This window comes from Thalassophryne amazonica, chromosome 9 (assembly GCF_902500255.1).
Source record: "Thalassophryne amazonica chromosome 9, fThaAma1.1, whole genome shotgun sequence".
Lineage (NCBI taxonomy): Eukaryota > Metazoa > Chordata > Actinopteri > Batrachoidiformes > Batrachoididae > Thalassophryne > Thalassophryne amazonica.
The window spans coordinates 19,183,154-19,208,429 of NC_047111.1; the positions used below are offsets into that span (position 1 = coordinate 19,183,154).

General features: G+C 39.6%; 1 protein-coding gene and 1 long non-coding RNA gene across 2 annotated transcripts in view; one reads left to right on the forward strand and one right to left on the reverse strand.

Moving 5' to 3' along the window:
- Positions 1–10,356: 10,356 nt before the first annotated feature.
- Positions 10,357–23,457, forward strand: LOC117516858. The gene is made up of 3 exons (XR_004562555.1): positions 10,357–10,480; positions 13,289–13,292; positions 23,435–23,457. It is a non-coding gene; the product is annotated as an uncharacterized LOC117516858 (long non-coding RNA).
- LOC117516857 (CXADR-like membrane protein) overlaps positions 14,817–25,276 on the reverse strand; it is a 178,616-nt gene continuing 168,156 nt past the window's right edge. The window contains exons 4-7 of the mRNA XM_034177740.1: positions 20,735–20,902; positions 17,774–17,896; positions 16,049–16,190; positions 14,817–15,787 (exon numbers count right to left, since the gene is read on the reverse strand). Coding sequence (XP_034033631.1) covers positions 15,418–15,787; positions 16,049–16,190; positions 17,774–17,896; positions 20,735–20,902 — 803 coding nt within the window. The 3' untranslated portion in view covers positions 14,817–15,417. The remainder of the gene's footprint in view (positions 15,788–16,048; positions 16,191–17,773; positions 17,897–20,734; positions 20,903–25,276) is intronic.

Below are 25,276 nucleotides of genomic sequence, written 5' to 3' on the forward strand. Positions count from 1 at the left end.
GGGTTGATGGGACGGTCCTCTGGGGGGGAATTGGCTTGGGGCCGAGTAGCCAAGTGTGGCCGGGTCTGGGGTTCCGGGGTTGTGGGGAGGGTACCTCCTGGGGTTGATGTACGGTCCTCTGGGGGGCGCCGTTTGCTTCATGTACACCTGGGGACCTTTGTGGGATTCTGGTTCTGGCTGTTCCTCCTGGAACTGGCGGTAAAGGCCTTCTGGGGGGTTGTTTGTTATTTTTCTTTTATGCATTTATGTTTGTATTGTGTTTGTGGGGCTGTGTTGGGTTTTTGCGTTTGGGAATTTTTCTTTTCTTCCCGGGGTTAGATGGGACGGTCCCCCTGGGAGGTTTTGGGTGGGTTTTGTGTTTTTCTTGTGTGTTGGATTGTACGGGGACTGTTTTGGGGTTTTTGTTGATGCCAGCCGGCCTTCCAGCTGCGGTGCCCTGTCCTGCTGTCTGTGGTGGACCTTAGGAGCGTGGTGCTGTCTGCTTCCTGACGAGGACCCCGGAGGGAGGTGCTGTTCTCGGCCTGGTCTGTTCGGGTCGCCGGGAGGCTTCCCGTTAAAGGGGGGGTACTGTTGTGTGTTGGGGGGGGTGGCTGGACATTTTGGTGTTCTTTCTTTTCTTTGCTCTCCAGGTGGCATGAGAACTGATTTGTCTGTGGAGAAGGTGCTGGCTGAAGAGTCCTTCACCCTCATCAACATCATGTGCAGCACCTGTGAATGGTGCTCACGTGCAGCCTTAAAGACTTTCAGCTGAGCAGATAATTGGATGGCGTTCTGCATTTAAGTCATGTGTGATTCAAGCAGAACTGCCGGGAACTCGACCTTGTGATGTTCGTTTGTGAGACGCTGAGGACCGCACCTGGGTTTGACACATCGAGCCCGTGAAGCAGGAAGGGTGAGGGACACATGCTGTCAGCACACATCAGAGGTGATTAAGTGTTTGACTAATTGTTGATAGTAACTTGGTATTTTGTTACGCAGTATACTTGAATTGTGATGAGAATTGTGCAGCTTGCTTCTCACTGCTGTGGCGTGCGGACAAGTGATCCTCCACCTGTTGTGAGAAGCTGCTCATTTGCATAAAGCTTAAAATACAGACCTGAATGTGTTGCTGATAGTGTGTGTCTTTTGAAGGATATTAGTTGTAACTGCTGACTTACCTCACCTCTTCTATGCTTCGCAGAGAGTCGGTTTGTCGTGTCCACCTGGGGGGTGTTTGGCAGTGGTAGTGGGTCCAGGAGCGCCGGGCTTCGATCCTTTTGGGCGCTGGAGAGCGTGCCAGCCTTCACTCCACCAGAAGGACGCTATTTTGGTTTTTACACTTTGTTGTGCACCAGCGGGTGAAATAATAAATTGTTTTTGTTATTGGAACCGCTTTCTGGTTATTTTTAGTGCTGGGTTCCGTCTGACGCAGGTCCGCTCCTCAACCCGCGTCGACACATAACACAGAGTTGGGAATCAGATGCTCAAATGAGTTATATTTGTGACCCCCAACAGCTAATAAGCTAAACCTAGATTTATAATAAGAGCAACACCCCCGCCTTGCTTTGCATCATGAGCGATGCGATTAAGTGTATATGATGGTGGGCAGGCCTCATTTAAAGGGAGGACAGTTGTAGGTTTAAGCCAGGTTTCATATAACCCAATCATATCTAAGTGATGATCAATAATTAGATCATTAATCAACAATGATTTTCAGGATAATGATCTTATGTTAATGAGACCCAGACTAAGGACCTCAGTGGGGTTGACCGTTGGACTGTTTGGGTTTAGGGGTGGTTCCAGAGTAGCATATATAAGATGCCTAGAAGTAGGTTTAGGTTTGAGACATTCCACACGAGTTGTATGTAGCAGATATGAAATTGTTGATATTGCTGGAAGAACCATTGGGCCATCCTCAATTTCAACATCATCCAGTGTAGTAATGGGTATTAAGTTTGCAAAGCATGTCCCTCTATGATTTTTATGGACACGACTACAGAAGCATGCCACAGTCTCAACTTGTTGAATTTCCCTCCCTCTCAGATAAACTGCACTATCACCATAGTGGATTTTCCAATAACAACTCCAATAACAGTGACCTTGGTAATTGAAATAGACGTATGAGCCAATTATCGTCATTTGCAAGTAAATCCTTGTGTTCCCTGACTACTCACTCACGTTGGTTTGCACCATATTGGATTCTGGATCTATTGGACTACTATTGGTTTAACCATGGAATTGATCAGCTGGTCTCTGAACGCTATTGACACCATTTTTTCTACAAGAAGGTCAGGACCGGGGTATCCTGCGTGCCCAGATGGAACATATCCTGCGGGCTATGTCCTCGACTGCTGTAGTTCCTGGCGTGTGGCATGCTTGGTGCCTTTCTCTGTGGAGGATGTCGAGGACCTATTCATTTTTGGTCTTATGGTAGCAGGGCTGGTACTTTTTGGCTTATGTGCTGCCCTGATCTACCGGAAAATTGGCAAGACGGCGGCATCAAGAACCACGGGCCCTCACTTGTCCGTCATGATTAACGAGGTTGGCAAGGCAGTGCATTCTCAGACTGCGTTGACTCTTGAACTCAGACACAAATTGGATGACACCTTGGAGCTGATGCATGCCTTGCAGTTGAAGCTGAAGGTTTCGGAGGCCGGTGAATATTCTTAATTCAAAATTAGGAATATTCTTAATTCATAATTGGGATTTGGCTGAGTGAGTGAAACTGTAAAAAGTGTTTTTCACTGCTCGGCTGCAACACTACAGGCATCAAGGTCAATTGCCCACTGTTTTTCCTCCAGAGGAATTTATCCAGGCTCTGGTGAGATTATTTGGCTCCATTCTTATCTCAACCCACAAGGACAATAAACTGACAGACTTACACATGGACCGAAGCATGCTCCAGCCCCAGGCTCTCCTCTTATCACTCTTCCTGCCCCTCCCTCCCTGCGGCAGGCCTCGTCCTCTCAAGATGGCCTGGCGGCGCGACTTGACAGTTGCAGCGGCTACAAACACACTCACATTGCCTCAATTGGGAAATGGACTGTTTCAAGTTTAGTGCGCCTAAACAGTGTCAAATGTATATGTGTTGTCCTAATTCTGATGTGTGCCATTATTACGGTAAACAAGTAATAATTGTAAATCAATTGCTGTTGTATGTGGAATGTGAGTGTGGACATCTCGTTGTTGTAATGACAATGATAATAAAAGCTAGCTAGCTATCTAGCTATCTATCTATCTATCTATCTATCTATCTATCTATCTATCTATCTATCTATCTATCTATCTATCTATCTATCTATCTATCTATCTATCTATCTATCTATCTATCTATCTATCTATCTATCTATCTATCACTTTGCGCATGCTTTTATATCCACCCATACGTATAATAGCAAACACGGGGTGTGTTATTTGTTCATCAGTGTGTCTCTGATGTGCACATCACTCTGTTGACTTCTTGTTTTCACACTATTAACGGTCCCCAGCATCACCTCTACGTGTCCACAGTGGAACAATAGCTGTAGAAATGTGCGTACACCAGGCAGGATATTTGCATGACACACCACATATTTCCACGGTCATTTCCCTTTTGATACATCTGAACGTGAGCATGGAGATGTACGTACACCAAGCTTTTGTGCATACGCAGCCTTTGTAAATGAGTCCCCAGATAACCAACAGAGGAATCTCACATTTGTAAGAATAGGTGAGGATGGGAGTGCAGCTCGACTGGTAAAATTGAGAGCTTTGCCTTCTGGCTCAAATCTTTTTCACCACAATGGTCCAGTACAGGATGCGCCGAACATCAGTTGCAGCTCCACCTGAAATATGGAATATGTCCACCATATCATATTTTTATTAATGGTAATGCAGTTTTGCATTGGAAACACTTCTTTCAACCATGGGTATCATCAGTTCTACAGAATGGAAGAATGAACTTGTCCCAACCTGAAAAGGAAAGTGCCATTGTATGGACTACAGGACTATCACAGTGCTTTCTGTGCTGGGGAAGGTGCTTACAGGGATTGTTCTTAGTAGTACTCAGTTCCAGCTACTTCCTGCTCAGCATCCAGAACAGTCTGGCTTCATTCCCAAGAAGTCATCTATTGACTGCATTCTAGAAAGCAAGCGTGAACATTTACAGTGCTTCTTTGCAGCCGATGTTGATTTTCTCAAAGTGTTTGATTAAGGTGATTGGACTATACTCTGGGACATCTGGACTATACTCTGGGACATCTGGACAAGTCTTTAGGCTCCTTGTCCTGCCTGTCTTGCTGTATGGTTGTAAGAGTTGGATGCTAACCAGTGAACTAAGAGGACGACTGGATGTCTTTGGTCGCAGGTCTTTTGTGCTGTGATGTGCTCCTTTTTCCGTGTGTACCACCTGTGTTTATACTCACTGACTACTGTCCATATTGTGTGTCACCAGCAAATGATGCAGCTGAAATGATTAATTTTTAAAATCAGTTGATTTTTAAGTCATATTCTGAAATAAATCTCCAGTCCTTTTCACTGCATTATGCAATTGCGTATCTTGACCACTAGAGAGCAGCATTGGCTGACTTAAAAATAGCAGACAATGCCTGTAATTCATGTCAAACAAACCTGAGTTCACAAGCAGACTGATTATAGATGGTTTCAAAAGTTGCTCTGCAGACCTCATCTTTATTAATCAATGGCCAATCAACTGTCAATCTGTTACCATAGATACGCTTCTACAGTCCCATGCCAGGAGGTTAGTTTTCACACAGGTCCACACTTTGAACATGTTGGAAATGAAAATATATGTTAGCAGCATTGCACAGATGAATGCAACGCACATGATTTTTGACTGAGTCAGAGTAAACAGTTTTTATCTTTCAGTTGAAGGTGCTGCAGGTGACGTGCCTCTGTGTGGACTGTCCTGAGGAACTTGTCCTTCCATTCTTTCAGGCACTTGCATGTAAGGTCTGTTTGGAAGGTCATCTAAAGCGACTGCATTGCGCCTGATGATGGTCAGTGATGTAATAAGTCCCATTGGCACCTCCCTTGTTTTCACTTGGGTTTTCCACAGGAGCTACATGTTAATTTGGCCCAATTTTTACACTGGATGCCCTTGCTGACGTAAATGCACATTACATGGGGAAATCTGGCAGGGGTGGGATTTGGACAGGGAACCTTCCACACTGAAATCAAGTACACTAACCACTTGGCCACCACCCCTGCCTGATCATGGTCAGTGAAGACATTCTGGATATTCACACATTGCAGCGAATGCACCACTGCGTATTAATCTAAGTCTTATAATGATCACTACACTTGGCATGGTTTCCAGCATTTTGTGGTACTTGAATGTGAGTTTTTTGTGGTGCCCACTCCTTTCTTGTCTTCATTTTCTGTGATATTTGCCAACTACACGCTCTACTTCAATGCTGCGTTTGGAACCTTTGGAAGTTTGGAGATTCTGAAGTTTGAGAAAACATGCCTTGAATGCTAGGTTGGACCAGAATCTTCACTTGGAAACCTGTGAAGAAACTGAATAATCCGAGACACTCAACTTGCATCACAGCCATGGTGGCCCCGTTGCAACCGCTAAGACAGCACTGCTACTAATGTTGAAAACTAATGTTTAAATGAATTTTTCACAATACATTAATGCTATAGGCCACATTTTCACATTCTATGTACAGTTAGTTAAGTTACCAGCACCAGACATCAGCAAAAACATCAGTTTCATTTCACTCAAAAAAATAATGTTAGCCTAGTTACAATGTGGCATAGGCTAAGATAAGATAATTTCATGAACATGCTTTTTCCAGCAGTAGTGCTTTTTTTAAGTCAGGTTCCAAATGTCCAAGGGGTTATGAACATAGCACATCATCCAAGATCAACTGGAAACTATGTTTCTGTTGAATTCCCACTGTCCTTTTACTACTATTAATGTGCGACTTTCTTGACCCTTTGACTTCCTTCCATCCTTAAAGTTGCACTTATGCATGAGGTTTGATGTTTTATTAGTTCCCATTTAAATTAGGCTGTGATTAAAATGCACCAAAACAGGTTTTAACTCTATAATCTTAAATTCAAACACTAATGAAAATACTAATTTTTGCTTTTATCAGTCAGTCTCAGACTTAATTATTTTGTCAGCTTGTTCACAGATCTCAAAATAATCACTGTTGCTGAATCTTCTACTCCCCCCAAGAGCATTTCTGAACATTACATTTCTGTAAAAGTTACATTTTCTAGAACAAAATGTGTCATGTGTCCACACTGGTTCCATTTTTACAGCACTGGCTGATGATTATATATATATATATATATATATATATATAATCTCTAGCTAGCTGGCAATAACACATTTTAATAGTCCTGAATGATATATATCATATTATCATTGTAATGTGTTCATAAGTCTATATAAGTGCTCTAACTGCATCATAAACACATTTATTTTAAATTATAGTGCATTACTCTTGCTTTAGATCCAGTAGCTGAAAAGATAATTAAATGTTAAGTAAAGAGTTCTTAAATGTATAACTAATTTTGGATTAATCTCAATAAAGAAAAAAGTTAGTAAAGATAAAATAGTGATTTGGTAGTCAAATTAGTTGAAATCAATAAATATCTGAGTTAATCTGAGATGTTTCTTCAGTTTTGGGTTTTTTACAGCCACAATACATAATTATAAGAATCTCCTGATTATTTTATTAATGTTCTTTAGTGGTTTATAAACTCTTCATTTAGGTACTTATATAATGTTAACACATTGTAATGTTAATGAACATATTAATGACTTATAAGGACTTTATTGCTAATTAACTAATGCTTATAACAAGGACCTTAACATGAAGTGTAAGCTAATACTCTCATGAAGGGGCCATATGTTGTTGAACTTGCAGACTGAAACACAATTATTTGGGGGGGTCATGTCTGGTTTAGTAGAACACAGTGTTTAAATACAGGAAATAAGATTTTAAGAGCACTCCAGTACCAAGCAGACAACTTGGCATTTTATTTCACCATATCTAAAGGCATTATTGAGATTTATTTACAACCTTACAGATTTTAAGTTGCAGCAATTCATGTTTGACATTCACACTTTTTTTCAACCGTCGTTCTGAAGTTCATTCAGGTTAAAATAAATAAATAATAATAAAAAATTCAGTAACATTCAGCCGCCATCAGTGCAGGAGAAACCTTTGTGCAGCACCGAGCCGCACGACCGTCTGCAGCTGATAAAACCATGAATGATTCTTTCAGTGCACGATTGTCGCTTCCACTTCAACAGGAAAAGGTCGTTAAATCACATTCAAAGGTGAATTGTTCACTTTCTGCTGCCTTCATGCTGCTTGCACTTGTCAAAGCTGTTCACATTTATTACTAAGATAATGCTGAATGATAATTAGAATACAGAAAAAAAAAACTTGATTGACAAAGGAGGGTCACCTGTTTAAAAAAATAAATAAATTATACAAGAACACGTATTTAACAGGTACTTTTTAAAACTTTTTAAAATTTCCTATGCGTATATATATATATATATATATATATATATATATATATATATATATATATATATATATATATATATATATGCAGGAGCTTGCTGTCCAATTCCATTTTTAGCCATGAGTGGATGTCAACTCTTCTTCCAATAATCATTTAACCAGTGGCTGCTCTCTGTAGATGCATTCGCCCTATTGACGTATCCCATAATCTCTTGCGCGCCAGAGAGTCGTTGCAGTCAAACAACATAAAGAATCCACATGATGACAATTGTAAATGAATATTATACTACAAAATGTAATTTTTTAATGCTTTTCATCACATTAATAAGAGACTGCTGCATGATACCCTGAAAACTTGCTAAAACAATTATAACGAATAATCGATGTCTGCTATGTTTAATCTGTGTGGAATTTAATAAATGCAAACCGAATTTCAGACATATTATATATATATATTAGTCTGGAACAAAGAGGACAAACAGTGTTGTAAAGAACAATAATCAAGATGTTAAAGAGCAAACTTCACTTTCCTCCAGAACGACATGAACAGGAAGCGACTGTAGCTCACAGCAGCTCCCATTGAAAATAACGGAGAGACAGCCTGTGATTCTCACATGTTTACGTAAAACAAACACAATAACAACATCTATAAACCCAGAGAATATATTCACGAGAGTTTTAGGCACAATATAAAAACAGTTTTATGTTGCGATGTTTATGGTGTTGTCCGTGTGCAGCAGTTAAACTGCAGCGTGATCAGAGCGTCTCAATGCAGTTCTCAATGTTCCTGAGGTCTCGGAGTGCAGCGACCTCTCCAAGGTTTTGCGGGATTTGAAACCTCGATAGGGTGAATGACATCACTGTACATGTGATATTTTTGCTGTTCAATGTTTTCTTGTCTTTAATTTGTGCTTGTGTGTATATTTGACTGGTTTATGGGGCTATTCCACAGCATGGCGTTCCTTTCCGTTTAATCCTGAATAGCTAATCGGGGCATGTTTTGAAGCATCACAGCAACTTCTTGATCCATCTTTGTCAGTCAGAATCCAATTCTCGAAATCGTTGATAGTACATGCTAACTTCTGAGGATTCGTGGCTTCAATCATGTTTGAACTTCTTTAATTGGGGTATTTGTAGTGACTACAGCTTGAAACTGGTTCGATCACACTCCATCAGGGTAAAAATTTGAAGATGAAGCAACGTTTGTTGTGGTGTTTGTTTAAACTTGAACAGCTCGAGTTCCTTTCTTTTGTTTTCGGGCAGGTTGCCAGGTCTGTAATTTAAAAGCCAGCCTGTTAGCTGGATTAAGTTGTTTCATCCTGTTTTTAGATTTTTTTGGATTGTAGGTGATCGTAGTAGAATTGTACCCTGTGGAGTAGCCCTGTTAGGTTTTTGTTTTTTAAAGAATGGTTGAAGCTCCTTTCAACAAATGGGCTTAATTAAATCACATTTTCTTACTTTCTAAATGTACCACAAACAGGATAACCTCAACTTTACACCTTCTGTCATAAATATCCTTTAGATCAACATCCACGCAGAATTTTGAGAACCATTTCTTTGATCCACACTTGAGTGTCATGATGTCTGTCCTATCAGACCCAAAGTTTTTCATCCAGGTTTCTAAAAAACATACTCACAGAACAAACAGATGACTTTGTCATCTCTATGTTGGGAAGAAAAAACAAAATGCTTTAACAGGATTAAATACAGAAGCTCTTTGTGCAGCTCAGTTTAAAGTTTATTTTAAAAAAGAAAGGAAAAAACTGTACTGCAGTTCTGTACAAATATACATCATTCACTCAAGCAGAGGTCTAGATACTGTACAAGGACTTTTTTCTGTTTAAGCCCGCATCAAACCAAAAACATGACACTGAGAATTTTGAAATATTGGAGATTAGTCCTTCCTGTCAAGCGTGTACCTCACACCCTATGACTGCTGGGATAGGCTCCAACCCCCCTCCCCCCGACCCTTAATTGGAGTAAGCGGTTGAAGATTTCTTTGAACAGTTGAACAGTCCTTTTTGGCACTGTGATGTTGCCATATTTTACAGGAAGCAAGAAGGTTTTTTTTTATACTATACACATTTCAAGAGAGTACACTGTACTTTTGTTGAATGCATCCAACAAACAAATCCAAAATAAAATAACTGTGAATTTACTGTTTGAAATATATGAGTATTACATTTTATAGGCCTATCACTTCTATATTATATAAGCTTTGAGGCAAAAAAGAACAAAATTCTTCCTATAGCTAGGGATCTGTAACATGCACATAACCATCATTCCTCAGCTTTTGTAGCAGGATTTTTAGCATAAACTTTACACTGTTTGCAGGGTACAAATCGGAGAGGTGGAGTGGACAGTGATGGAGACATGAACCCCAGCATCACTTAAGAACACCTCCTAGAAACCGATGCCAAAAAACACGTTCTGGTGGGAAAAAATAATTCAAATAAACAAAATCTCACTTCTGATTGCATCTGTAAACTGATCTGCTGGGCAGCAGCAGCGGTGGTGGAGGTGGTGGTGGTGTGGCTAATGGGTGGATTCAGCTGAGCCCTACAGATAGAAAGAAAATAAATCACGCCGGGCTGTGAGGAGATGCTTCCATTCATCTACCTGGTCTCACTTTGCTGGCTTTTAGGGGCATTTTGGGACATTCACAGGTTGCTTTGGGTAATCGGGGGCTCTCGCTCAAGAGTTGTCATCTCATCTTTGCACTTGCGGGTCTGAAAGTGCTGTTAAACCCAGCGGTAGGCAGGTTAAAAACACTCAGGAGATCTGGAGACACAAAGCGGTGGCTTTATCTCACCAGCCTGGTAATTGCTCATGACTCCGGTGATAAAAACGTTATTTTTGCTGGATAGGATCCAAAAATATGCTGTGTAAACCCATTTCTCAACAGGTTTTCACAGTGATGAGTTGGGTTTTGACTAGTTGTGATGACACATCTAATCCTCTCTGATCCCATTTTGGAGCTCCGAGCTCATCTATCCATGAAATGTGTGGTAAGGGTGAAAATATTCAGCCTGTCACCAGGAAAGCCACAGATGATATGATGAAAATACTTAGAAATGGAAGAATGTAGATGTGAAATGATGTGAGCAGGATTTTTCATCCAAAACAATCACTGGTAATGAATCAAATCAAATCAATTTTATTTATATAGCACCAAATCACAACTAACAGTTGCCCCAAGGCGCCTTATATTGTAAGGCAAGGCCATACAATAATTACGGAAAAACCCCAACGGTCAAAACGACCCCCTGTGAGCAAGCACTTGGCAACAGTGGGAAGGAAAAACTCCCTTTTAACAGGAAGAAACCTCCAGCAGAACCAGGCTCAGGGAGGGGCAGTCTTCTGCTGGGACTGGTTGGGGCTGAGGGAGAGAACCAGGAAAAAGACATGCTGTGGAGGGGAGCAGAGATCAATCACTAATGATTAAATGCAGAGTGCATACAGAGCAAAAAGAGAAAGAAACACTCAGTGCGAAGAGAGAGAAGTCTTGCCTCCTTGAAGAGAGGAGAGTCTGTGGCTGCATTCACATTATGGACCAAAGGTATCTAATTTAACTTTTTTTTACTTTTCATGTGACACATACGCCATCTAAACCATCTAAGTATGATTTTGTTTTTATATCAGGTGTGAGTCATGATTTGGTTTGAAATCTGATTCTGATCTGTCCTTTTGTGATTATTGCATCCACACTGGAACTTCATCTATGCTGAGTCGTGTGAACATGCCAAATACGATGGTTTTCATAATGATTTGTGTCACTTGCCCTGTAATATGATAGATTTGATTGAAGTCGGAGATATCCTCTTAAGAACCAAGGGGGAGAAAAATATCTTTCAATTTAACTTTTTTTTTGTCTCAGCCTGAAAGGAACGTTACCCTCATCTCAACTGAAACACATGATATGTTACTGGTAACGCCAACTGAACACGTCAAGACTTAGTAGGGCAGCTCAAATGAGTCAAAAGATATAGACCAAGAACAAATGTCCACCACAGAGAACATAAATTTATGGGCTGGGTCTCTGGCGGATATTAAAAAAAAAAAAAAACTCTGATTTGGTTCACTTTAACTGATAATGTGAACATGTCCTAAATGGTCTTAAACTTAATTAAAATCTCTGTCCTAGAATCTAATTGACAAAGGGCTGGAGCTGGGTTGTTTTTAAAGATTTTTTTATTTTTAAAAACTCAGGTGTTTTAATGTGAATTTATTTATTCTTTTTTATTTTTTTCCCCAAATTTTCCAAAAATGCTACATCTGCTCTATCATAGTATTATTACAATTTTGCAGGCAAGGATAGGCAAAAAGGAAACACTTTAAATACGTATTTAACATGAATTGCCTTTTTAAGAATAAAAATGTACACTCTGAGGTTGATCTGTGGGGTTGATTCTACAATTTATTTATTCATATTTTTCCAAATATTCACCTTTGTGGGCTTTGGCAGAGATATATGCAGCATTGAGTGTCCTTCTAATTGTTATTATTTTGTATGTTTTAGAATTGAGAACACAACATTAGTTCTGATGAACCAAATTCTAAAATTAGGATATAAAATTTACACTCTGAAGAGGACTCTTCTAATTCATACCATACGAAAAAAAATACTAAATGTGTCTGTGTTGATTCTGTTATCGGATCTGTCTACACAGCCCACCTTGTTTAGTGTCACAGTCGTTCTTTGTTACAAATGACAAAAAAAAAAAAAAAAAATGTGGCACTTTCTCAGCAGAATTTCTGCTCAATCAACAATCTTCAAAGAACACCATCATCCTGTCATTAAAAACAGGTTTTCTAAAATCCCTACAGACTTTGACATGTTAAATAAAAACAGTGGCCAAAACATACTTAATGTTCTCGCCTACAGGTTGGAAATCCAACGATCTAATGCATGTAAATGTATTTTCCAGTCAAAGATGACAAAGGGAGTCAGTATGATCGTGTTCCAGTGGCTGACGGGTCTGGATGCTGAATATGAAGTCCGTCTGTACCGGCACAACCCTCGTCTGTCATCAGTCTGGTCCAACAGCATTCCTTTTGCACTATTCCTGTTCTGGTTTCTCATCATCTTCACAAACATTCAGAACATTTAGAATCAGAAAACAGAAGGAATGTGGCAACATGACCGGCGAGCATGCACTTGTCATCTTTAGGAAGCATTTTAAATGGGCTTAAACCACATATACTAACATTTCTACTGGCTTTAAATACACATTCCAGCTCATTTCATGTTTAAACCCAGATCGCACAAATAGAATATGTGTTATTTTTGTTACAAACTACTTTAGAAATCATATACCTTGGGGCTGGCATGGTGGATTCGTGGTTAGCACTGTTGCCTCACAGCAAGAAGGTTGTGGGTTCATATCCCACCTGAGCCTTTCTGTGGGTTCTCTCCACGTTTGCGTGGGTTCAGATTCTCCAGCTTTGTCCCACTTCCAAAGACATGCAGGTTAGATGAATTGGTGATGGGTAGGATATGCTCCAGCCCTACCGTGACCCTGAAATGGAGAAAGCGGGTAAAGAAAATGGATGGATGGGATGTACAGAGAATAAATGAATGAAAATATATCTGGAAGAATTCAGTTTCTCTAACCTTTCTCGAAGTCTAACAGTACACCTCCCAACTGCTTCACTACAAATACTGGTTTCATATTCAGGGTAGGGTCCAAATCACAGTATGCTTCCATCAGGTTTCCTCAAACAAGGAACAAAACAAAACAAAAAAAATCTAAAACAAAATTGAAAAGGTGATGGTTGGAGCTAAAGTTTTCACATCGTGACCAGTCTGCATGAAGTTTCGTATTTTGCATGACAATAAAAACAAACATCTGATCATGAACAATATGTACAATAAGTAACAGGTTGGTTGTCTTCATGTCCCAAGGTTCTTGCAATGGAGCAATATCTCCACCTGGTGGACATTTGCCATTAATGCAGGTACAATTTCACCAAGAGCTAAACTAATTCATAGTCACTGCAGCAGACCTCACTTTTTAATGGCTCGCAGCCCACGGTTTGCTACATATAAAATAATGAGGTTTGTTAGTTTCAGAATTTAATTTAATTTAAATGATTGATTTATATTTTGCAGCCCTACTCTTTTAAGGAGTCCCACTGGCTTTGGTTCATTTTTACTGTTTCATTAATATCATGGAGGACAAGGACACGCCCATGCTTCACCTGGCTGCAGCAGATAGGTGATTACTTTCGAGGGGTGGGGATGGACCAGTTGTGTGCCTGGGTGGTTTCCATCCAGGGCCCAAGGAGAATCTGTGCCATAGAAACAGTGAAGCGCAGCATCATGCTTGATTGATTAATACCAACTCACTGATACTAAAACCTTCTTGTAGGTAATGTGTCTCTGCAAAAGACTTTAAATAGTTTTAAATGTCACTGTCTTTCACATTCTATGTTGATAAAGAGCTTGTTGGAAGGTGCATTTATAGTTGTGACCTTAAATTTACTGAAATTATTTTGGGAACTTGAATACTGAAAACAGCTTTTTATCCAACGTGGACTGATTGAAATAAAATGTGCGTCTTTACTTCGGGATTACAATACAAGCAAATACGAAACTCTTTTTTTCTTCAATGGCAGCACTGGAACACGCCATCAGGGAAAAGGCTTCCTAATCAGATGGTTCTGTTGTGACTTTGAAATGACCTTTATATCATAGTTTGAGAAACTAGCCGAGAAGGTTTCAAGTATCAGGAAATGGATTTTAACTGCACACTGAAATTACGGAACAGTGGGACCAAGGGTTGTTACGTCATCTGTCCACTTGTCATTTGGAAAATGGTTGCTGGTAATATGACAAATGTGTTCAATACATGTAATGAGCTTAAATATGGCATTACAAGTTAAAAACCAACAGTAAAATTGTTTAAACTGGTTTGATCTAATTTTGAATGGTCTAGATTTGCCTTTAAAGTGCTTTAAACTGGGCAGTAAACCAAATATTATATGAGCTATGAACTCTGTGACCCTGGATTAAAAAAAAAACAAAAAAAAAAAAACCATATTTTCTTGAGTATAATTTGTGTTTTTTTTATAGTTTGGGAGGACCTGCTACTTATACTTTGGTGTGACTTATATACTGAAAAATCACACATTCTTTAATAATAATAATGACTATTTATAGACTAAACAAAATAAATTCTAATGATAAAAGAATAAATGCCAGTTATAAAAAGAATAAATGCCAGTAATATAAAGAACTCTACAGTAATGGACAAAAATCTCAAATTAAAGAGCTGATAATACAGAAAAAAGGTGTGATTTATGCTCTAGGAAATATGGTAATACTTTGATAAACTGAATATCTTTGGATGTTGGAATGTTGTTTGGTCAAAGCAATTCAAAAATATGATTTGAAGATGTTTCCTTGTGTTCATAAAAATGTCATTTTTGCTATTCTAACATTTTACAGACTAAGCAATGAATTTATAATCGCTAACTCTATTATTCTATGATTCCACTCTAAAATGTTGTAGCCATTGGACAGATCACACACTGGCTTCATGAAGCCCAACCCAACTTCTCCCCCTCAATGTTGAGCGAACAGTTTCTGTGATGTCTTCTTTATATCGGATCCTGGCCTGGCTCACACTTTGTCACATTCAGTCCCAAGTTTGTCAAGAGCTGCCTCAGATCCGCCAACCTTCATTTCTGCATCCTGCATCCTGGTGCCGTTACCTTCATCACAGATGTTGCTCAGATGACAGTTTTTCAGCATCAGAAGAAGCTTGTTCCCTTAGAGTTGGTGTAAAGTGAGTGATGTCACAAGAGTTAAAAAGTGAAAGTGTCAGTCCAACTACGAATGTCTCCACACGTGACTGAGTCTTTGTCAGCTTCTAACTCTTGGGTTCAGCTGGTTGCCGTGTCCTGAGGCTGTGTGATTACAGTTTTCTCTCTGTCCGGTCGACTACACAGTCTGGAAGGCCTTGCTTTGGGCTGGGATCATAACAGGAGTGGCCCCCATCCGGGCCAGGTTCCCAGGGCTCAATTTGGGTGGAGTACTGGGTTTGGAGGTAGACGTGGAGGTGGGTGTCGTACGAGGTTCAGGGGTCTTGGAGACTGCCTGATTGTAGCCAGGGGGGGACTGAGAGAAGGTGGAGGCTTGGCAGTTCTCCTTGAGGGCCACCACGGCAGGAACACATGGCCGTGGGCCTCGGGGTGCCATGTTGTGCACCATGGACTGCGTGGAGGAGGTGCCTGAGCGAGAGCTGCCAGAGCGGGAAGAGGAGAGCGAGTTGGGTTTAACCAGTTTGGCTTTCGGAGCCTCTGCGTCCTCTCTGAAATCAGAGCAGAATTCAATTACTGCTAAAGTGCCTTCAGTGGATCAAAATAAAACATACTCGGAGTTATTTACTTCTAACAAGGCGTGGAAAACCTAAAGAACCACATTTATGAAAGGCTAGATTTCCACTTCTGGTATGATCACAAGAAACAACAGATTTTTGAAACAAGCATCAACATTCATCTCCATAACGTCTCGATGTCATATCACAATACTGTCAAATTTAATTTAGCCTTTTTTTTTTTCCATTCCATACCTGATTTCATTTGGAGTCTCCTCTTCTTCATATTTCTTCATTTCCTTTTTGCGGAACACCAACCAGATGATGAGGATGATGAGGAGAACGCCAAAAGACACACCCACTACTGCTCCTGCTACCACGCCCATGCCCCGCACATCTGCACACATTACGACACAGTGCAGGCACAGAAAGACACAAACAAAATGTAGAAATTCAATATAATAACATTAAAGTATAAATATAGATACTTTGTGAATCTGTGAGAAAGTCCCATCTGGGTGCCATTTTTAAAAAATTTCCTTCGGGATTAATATAGTTCTTCGTCTTATTTTTATTCTTAAAGCTCACAAAATAGATCACAGGTAGGCAAATCCTTTATTGAATTAAAAACAAACAGACAAACACATCCCAGTCTCACACTTTTTTTCATGTTCCAGTCACAAAACGAGTCACATTTTTGTGACGTTTCTTTAGTTTACTATTTCTAACCCTAACCATAACCCCCATAGACTCCCCATGTCACCCCGCATTTTTGTGCTCCCGTCACAAAAATGTGGGAGTTTTTGTGATGGTATCACAGACCATAGGTTAATTTACTTTTTGTGATGCCATCACAAAGTGGCATGAGATTGGGTTGGACAAACAGCAACAAAAACCGGCCAATCTCTGTACACAAGAGCCCAACAGGTCTGTTTGTACATGTAAATGACAAGTACAGAATTCTTCCAATTTTTTTTTCTTTCTTAGAAGTACTTACATCTGAAAGAAAAAAAATCATAGACTAGCCTTTTACAAGTAATATAAATCTATATCATACATATATAAGTACCTATCAAATCAAATGAGTATGCCTCCCAGGACTTAACGTAGTTCCCCCCCTGCCCCACCCTGGAACTAGCTTACAGTGCTGTATGAAGGCAATACTGTGATTTAACCAGAAAATAGGAAGTTATGATGCAAACTCATGGTCCTAAATGCAGCAGAGTCATCAAACAACTCTCCAACAGCCAAGAAATAGAGTGCAAAAAAAAAAAAAAAAAAAAATAGAGTGCAAGAAAATATTTTAAGATGTTGAGCTCCAAAAGATGGTCTAAAAACACTAACATTCAGAAAAAACTTATTGTGGTCCTAAAAGTGGCAATGTGTCAGTAACTTTTGAAAAGAAGCAATGAGAGGCTGCCCATAAAACATGCTTTTATGAATATTATTTTAAAATAAATGCATTTTCTTTATGAACAAATCATTAAAAAAACTTAATTCAGAAATTATTTTTCCAAAAATGTCTTGAAAATGGTCTTAGGATGAGTTATCTTATGTTCAGAAGAATTGGACCAGAAAAATAATTTTCCCTCATGTGCATCTTCACTGAAATTTAATTAACTAGTTTGGGGGCGCTGGGCTTACAAAGTCAATATTATGTCATGCATCAAATAAACACAAGACTCCAATTATCTTCCCTTAAGCAGGTAGGAACTGAATTATTTTCCTTCAGGCACATCTTGTTATGGTGTACAAACCTCCACTGTGTGATGTGAACTGCACAAACTGGTTTAGGAGGAATTGTGCTTCTCAGACTTATGGTCAAATGGACAGAGTGATTTCTGTATATGCCCCCAAAAATGTTGAGTACTGAGGGTGTAAATATGCAATTACAGATTTCCAGCAGTTACTCTACTGACTGATACTTCTTTGGTCTTTCAAAATCAACTGTAGATGTTAGAAGAAGAACTGTCCACTCACAGTGCATTTTCACCTCCACGGTGCAGCTCTCTTCACCCACGTCATTGCTGGCGGTGCATTTGTACACACCGGTGCTGTCCTTAGTCAAGTTCCTCAGTGTCACGATCTCTGGATTTTTCAAATCTGATTGCACAAATGTTGAGAAAAGACTTGAGATGACTTTATGAGCTAAAGATGCAAAATCCTGCCTGAAACTTTATTGTCAGCAGCAGGTGGATGGGAGAAGAATCAGAATAGCTAACGCTGCAAACAGCAACATGTTCTGAAATCACTGTAGCAGTAACAATAAAAAAGCTGCTGACTTCAAACGTTCAGATGTTCACATCCATCAGATCATCAGGGCCCTCGTGTACAAAGCCTGCGCACGCACTAAAATCTGGCATCTGTCCATCTCCATGCTAACTTTCAGACCTATCAAATGGGTAATGACTGTGGTAATGTGCGGTGCACCACGCTATGTTCATGGCTGGCGTACGCACGTTTCTACAGCTATTGTTGCACTGCCAACATGTAGAGGTGATGCTGGGAAACTGTTAATAGGGTGAAAACAAGAAGTCATCAGAGTGATGTGCACATCATAGCCACACTTAGGAACAATTAACACACCCACATGTTTGCAATGACATGGGTGATATAAAAGCATGCGCAAATTGATACGCAAATGGTGCAATCTGATGTAAGCGTGTATTCAGGGAACGAAAGGATTTACTTGGAAATGACGATAATTGGCCCATTAGCTGATTCCGACACGCTCCATCGGGTGCTCGAGGGTTCATGGGAGTTTGCCCAACCAGTCCACATGTGTTTTGTGGATCTGGAGAAGGCATTCGACCATGTCCCTCAGCGCACCCTGTGGGGAGTGCTCCGGGAGTACGGGGTCCGGGGTCCTTTGCTAAGGGCTATCCGGTCCCTGTACGACCGCAGCAGGAGCTTGGTTCGCATTGCCGGTAGTAAGTCAAACCTGTTTCCAGTGCACGCTGGCCTCCACCAGGGCTGCCCTTTGTCACCGGTTCTGTTCATTATTTTTATGGACAGAATTTCTAGGCGCAGCCAGGGTGTAGAGGGGGTCTGGTTTGGGAACCACAGAATCTCGTCTCTGCTGTTTGCAGACGATGTGGTTCTGTTGGCTTCGTCAAATCAGGACCTTCAGCGTGCACTGGGGTGGTTTGCAGCCGAGTGTGAAGCGTCCGGGATGAAAATCAGCACCTCCAAATCTGAGGCCATGGTTCTCGACCGGAAAAAGGTGCTTTGCCCTCTTCAGGTCGGTGGAGTGTCCTTGCCTCAAGTGGAGGAGTTTAAGTATCTCGGGGTCTTGTTCATGAGTGACGGACGGATGGAGCGTGAGATCGATAGACGGATCGGTGCAGCATCTGGAGTGATGCGGTCGCTGTATTGGACCGTCGTGGTGAAGAGAGAGCTGAGTAGGGGGGCAATGCTCTCGATTTACCGATCGATCTTCGTTCCGATCCTCACCTATGGTCGTTTCAGCCTGTCGATCGCCGTCAGAGTGCGGCGCGCCCTCAGCCATTGTGCAGCGTCTTTAAACCAGTTGTAACACTCCTTAATCTGTGTGATCCCCATAGAATCGTCCCTGAAAGCCATCTGAGTCTTCCAAATGGTTTCCACCTGGCTGTGTCTCACAGTTTCTGGAAAAATTTGATGCAGCAAAGCTCCAAATCGTTCAGACATTTTCCTCACAATAAAAATCCGACAAGGGGGCTGGACCACTGCTCACACAAAGCCTGCTCACAGGCGAATGACGCAACCGACAGGCGTGAAAAAACTCACGCATGCGCACGAAGGTTCAAGCTTGGCTGATGCAATCACACGTGATTCAAATCCATATAGTTTTGCAAAAAAATAATAAAAAGGTCGGATAGTTTTCTAACAGACCTCGTAAAAGAGAATCTACTTCAGGAGAAAACCATAGGACAGCAAATAAATGCACATATCATAAAAATCTTTGATTTTGTGATACAAGCACCAAATTTGGCAAAATGGCCCATCTTGCTCTATTTTTTTGCAAAATAAATAAATAAATAAAATTAAAAAGCCATGAGCCACTTCTATTTTCAAGGTGGTAGCCATTTTTCTCAAAATGGCACCACATAATATGCATTTTCTCATATATTTGCACAGTCTTGGTGGTACATGGCTAATGGCTTTTTTGAAGAAAAGAACTTCTCAGAAGTATTTATACTAAATTTGGTGCTTGTATCCTCAAGGGAATGATTGTTACACGGATCTGCTGCATTACCAAGGATTTTACCAAAGAAAAAAAAATCTAAAATAGGTTTATTTGAACTCACTATGCCCCAAACATGATTGGCTTCTGATTGCCCAGAACAGTCCATTTGACATTGATTTGTAATAAATATTGAGTCATCTCATTAACAAATTAACTAAAGTACAAACAACAAACAAACAAACCACCAGGATCATCATCATCACCAACACCAAGCTGTAATGTGTTCTTCCTCTGGGATCAATAAAGAACAGTTTCTTTCAAGTTTCACAAATAATGGTCCATAACCTTTCCAGCAAAGCTGACAAACAAACAAGCAAACAGACAGGCAAATCTCCTTTGAGTTACCGGGGTGGGATCTGAATCAACAGAATCTCTGCCTTCCTTTGACAGCAGACTGCAGGAGTCAGCACAAAACACCAACTCACTGAAACATGACAACGCCATCAAACAGTCCTGCATTTCTTGAAGTGAGTCCCTGTCCACCTGCACCGGATGACAAATCTGATGCCTGGAGCCAAACAATGAAGTATTTTGCTTTCAGAGCTGCAAAAGAAAGACGGCCTCCTGCTAAATCAAGCCTCCATCAGTGCAATCAAAGTGTCCAAGTGTCCAAGTCAAGTCTGGTTACACAAAGAGTTTTCCTGTTGGATCTGGCTTATATTGAACTTTTGGACACCTTAGACAGATTCTCTACACAGCGTGAGTGAACGCACCTATCAGAGCCAGAGGAGGCAGCTTGCCGACGTATTTGCCCTTGTCCAGAACTCGCTCCCATTTGTAGTGGATCGGATCAGAGCCATCGGCAGACTTGCAGCTCATCTTCACATCTCCACCCTCCAGCAGTTTGCCTTCCATCCAGCACCGAGGCTTTGACGGCTTCACTGTGGAGAAAAAAAAAAAAAAAAAAAATCAGTAACAAGCAGAGGTGTCCTAACATGGTGACATATTAAAGGAGAGGGTTTATTCAGTTTGAGGTGAGTGTTGTTGTCATATTTGGAAACTTTTCCAAAGTCAAAGTGCTTCCCAATTGTAATAAAATATCAAGGAACAAATTCATACAAATTTAAATCATGGAATATGAGACAAACAAAATAACAATTATAATAAAATTGAATTTAATGAGGCACAAAATCAAATGTGAACTGCCACAAATACCCAGAACATTAAAAAACAAGTTAATGAAGAGAATATTTCCACCAATACAGACCTCTGATTTGTCTCATTTAAAAAGAATTGGAACATCCATCACTCGAAGAGAGAAATGGTCACATTATTTATATTAGATTGTTGTTCGATGGACAAATATTGTTATGTATCATCAAGCATAAAAATTACGTTAGAGAAATACAATGAATTAGTTGAACCAGCGATAATGTAGAGAAAAACTAACTGGGGACAAAGACACATCCCTGAGGAACTCCATATTGTAGCATTATAGCATCATTATCAATAATTTCTGAGCGTTTTATTTTTGTTGACCAGTTTAAAAAATAGACAAACTGAGAAATACAGGTGAAGCAACGCCAGCCTCTATGAATTACATGGTCAACTGTAGGAAAGTCTGTGACTCAATAAAACCATCACTGAAGTGCCCCAGTGTCACAATAAATTAAAACCATAACAAAAAGATAATCAATGGTTTCAATAAAAACTTCACCATTCCTTTATAAAAGTATACTACTGGCTTCCAAGTGCTATATTCATTGAATTACAGCCACTAAAACCTTCGATATCTAAGGGAGCTTTGAGATTTATTACTTCGAAAACTACCAAAAACAGCAAAACTATCATTGTTTACAAAACTAATATTCAACTCTTAGATCCTGAAAAAGCACTTGCTCTTATAACAACAAATTGTTCCACCACAACTAAATATCTCATATTTTACATAATTCTACAGAAAACAAAACAAAACAAAATTTAGGCAAACATGCATTCCACACTGGAAAAGGTTGGGAAAAAAAATGAAACAGCTGGACTTGAAAGGAGTACAGTAAATCCCATACAGCCCCAGATCCCTGCTACGATTGGTCAACAATCAACTTTTTGCAATCTAAGCAGGGCTACACCACATGTGATGTTCCAGGCTCTGTGCACCAGCCTGTACATTTGTCTTTGAAGTGAACTCGTGCCTTACAACTCGATTCTGTCAGGAAGTGACAGAGCACTAACAAAAAGAAGCTTTTGGTCTGCAATTCTTGAGAATTTAAATTCTTAAGAATTTTAACAAGGATGATTTTGTTACAGATGTACAAAGCATAAACTGGTCAGAAGTAATACAAGAACAGAACCCAAGTAAAGCGGTGGAGATTTTTAATACCTTAATGACACAAGTTATGGACAAACATGCTCCTATAAGAAAGCGAGCTGTAAGAAACATCTCTGCTCCGTGGTTAGATCAAGAACTCAAGGAATATATGGCCGAAAGAGATAAAACCAAAAAGGAAGCACTGGAAAGTAATAATCGTAAATTAAGAAATTATGTGACTAAACTGAATAAAAAGAAAAAACGTTTATATTACCAGAGTAAGATTGGAGATGCAAATTTGATCCTGCAAAAGTGTGGGGAACATTAAATGAAATATTAGGGAGGAAAAAAATAACAGCTACATATTTAGAATCAAATGGTATTTATTTAACTATGCCAAAAGACATTGCAAATTATTTGAGTCCAGTTTTTTAAAGATAAAATTGAGAAATTAAGAAATGACATGGGACCAGTACACAACGAAAATATTTCTTATAAACTAATAAGGAAGTATATTATGAGGGAGAAAGAAAGCAAATTTAAGTTTAATAAAGTTACACAAAATCAAATTAAAGAATTGCTCCTAAAAGTAAGGATAAACCAGCTGGTATTGATAACCTTGAAACTAAATTAATACAAATGGTGGCTCATATAATTGACTTACCAGTTTCTTACATAATAAATTTAAGTTTAACTAAAGTTATTTTTCCCACACAGTGGAAAACTGCAAAAATAATTCCTCTGATTAAAAACGACAAGTAACCATTATCTGGCAAAAATAGTAGACCACCAAATATTTTTTGTTAACATTTATTAGAAATGTTATTATAACCAAAAGTCCAGAAATTATTTTTAGTAAATTAGCATTTTTCTCTGATGTTCATAATTATGTAACTTGTCAAAGCAGTAACATAAAGAGGTTTGCTCCCTGTGTGTAGAACGGGTCAAATGCAATGCACTGTTGTTTATCATGCCATGGTCGCCTGGAATGCACTGCCTACTTTTTGGTGTCAGAAACAAACAAAAAGTTGTTTCAGAAGAAGTTAAAACTATTTCTATTCACACAATGATCTAATGTATAATTTTTTTTTATTATATACTGTTACTATGAACTTCTAATTATGATCATAATGTTTATGTGTATGTATGTGTGTATATACATAAGTGTGTGTGTGTGTGTGTGTGTGTATATATATTTATTTATTTTAGTTTTATATTTTTGTACATTTTTCAAGTGAGCTGTACCGTTACTTTTTTTTTGTATATTATGTTATTCACATTTCAGATCTGATTTTAATGGAAGTGGAAAGTCAACTATGGGCTTTCATACTTAAGGAGTGTGTGTGTGTGTATTGAAAAATGAATGTAATGAATTTTAAAAGACCCCAGGAAGAATAGCTACTGATTTTCAGTGGCTAATGGGGATCTTAATAAACTAAACTAAACTAAACCTCAGCAGTGTCCAAAGACACACAGATGGCAGCATTGGAGGTCTCAGCAGCTGTCAGCACGCCTAGGCTTTCGTTTGTCTTCAAACACAAGCAGACATTTGACTACATAACCTGCTAACAAGTAAACTTTGCCTCAAGCAAATTCAAAGAGGGTGAGTGAGTGGGGCTGACGTTGCTCAAGGTGTTGACCAGCTTCAGAGGTGGCAGCGGTCACGGGCTTGGAAACATGTTCCATAAGGCAGGAACTTGGGAGGTTTGCTTTTATGAGAAATACTTTTGACCTAGATCTGCTGCAACTACTACAGTAGTGTTCAGAATAATAGTAGTGCTATGTGACTAAAAAGATTAATCCAGGTTTTGAGTATATTTCTTATTGTTACATGGGAAACAAGGTACCAGTAGATTCAGTAGAGTCTCAGAAATCCAACAAGACCAAGCATTCATGATATGCACACTCTTAAGGCTATGAAATTGGGCTATTAGTAAAAAAAAAAAAGGTAGAAAAGGGGGTGTTCACAATAATAGTAGTGTGGCATTCAGTCAGTGAGTTCATCAATTTTGTGGAACAAACAGGTGTGAATCAGGTGTCCCCTATTCAAGGATGAAGCCAGCACCTGTTGAACATGCTTTTCTCTTTGAAAGCCTGAGGAAAATGGGATGTTCGAGACATTGTTCAGAAGAACAGCGTAGTTTGATTAAAAAGTTGATTGGAGAGGGGAAAACTTATACGCAGGTGCAAAACAGTATAGGTTGTTCATCTATAATGATCTCCAATGCTTTAAAATGGACAAATAAAAAAAAAAAACAGACGTGTGAAAGAAAATGGAAAACAACCATCAAAATGGATAGAAGAATAACCAGAATGGCAATGGCTCACCCATTGAAGCTCCAGGATGATCAAAGACAGTCTGGAGTTACCTGTAAGTGCTGTGACAGTTAGAAGATGCCTGTGTGAAGCTAATTTATTTGCAAGAATCCCCTGCAAAGTCCCTCTGTTAAATAAAAGACACGTGCAGAAGAGGTTACAATTTGCCAAAGAACACATCAACTGGCCTAAAGAGAAATGGAGGAATATTTTGTGGACTGATGAGAGTAAAACTGTTCTTTTTGGGTCCAAGGGCCACAGACAGTTTGTGAGACGACCCCCAAACTCTGAATTCAAGCCACAGTTCACAGTGAAGACAGTGAAGCATGGTGGTGAAAGCATCATGATATGGGCATGTTTCTCCTACTATGGTGTTGGGCCTATATATCGCATACCAGGTATCATGGATCAGTTTGGATATGTCAAAATGCTTGAAGAGGTCATGTTGCCTTATGCTGAAGAGGTCATGCCCTTGAAATGGGTGTTTCAACAAGACAATGACCCCAAGCACACTAGTAAAAAAGCAGAATCTTGGTTCCAAACCAACAAAATTAATGCCTTGCAGATGTGAAGAAATCATGAAAAACTGTGGTTATACAACTAAATACTAGTTTAGTGATTCACAGGATTGCTAAAAAAGCAGTTTGAACATAATAGTTTTGAGTTTGTAGCGTCAACAGCAGATGCTACT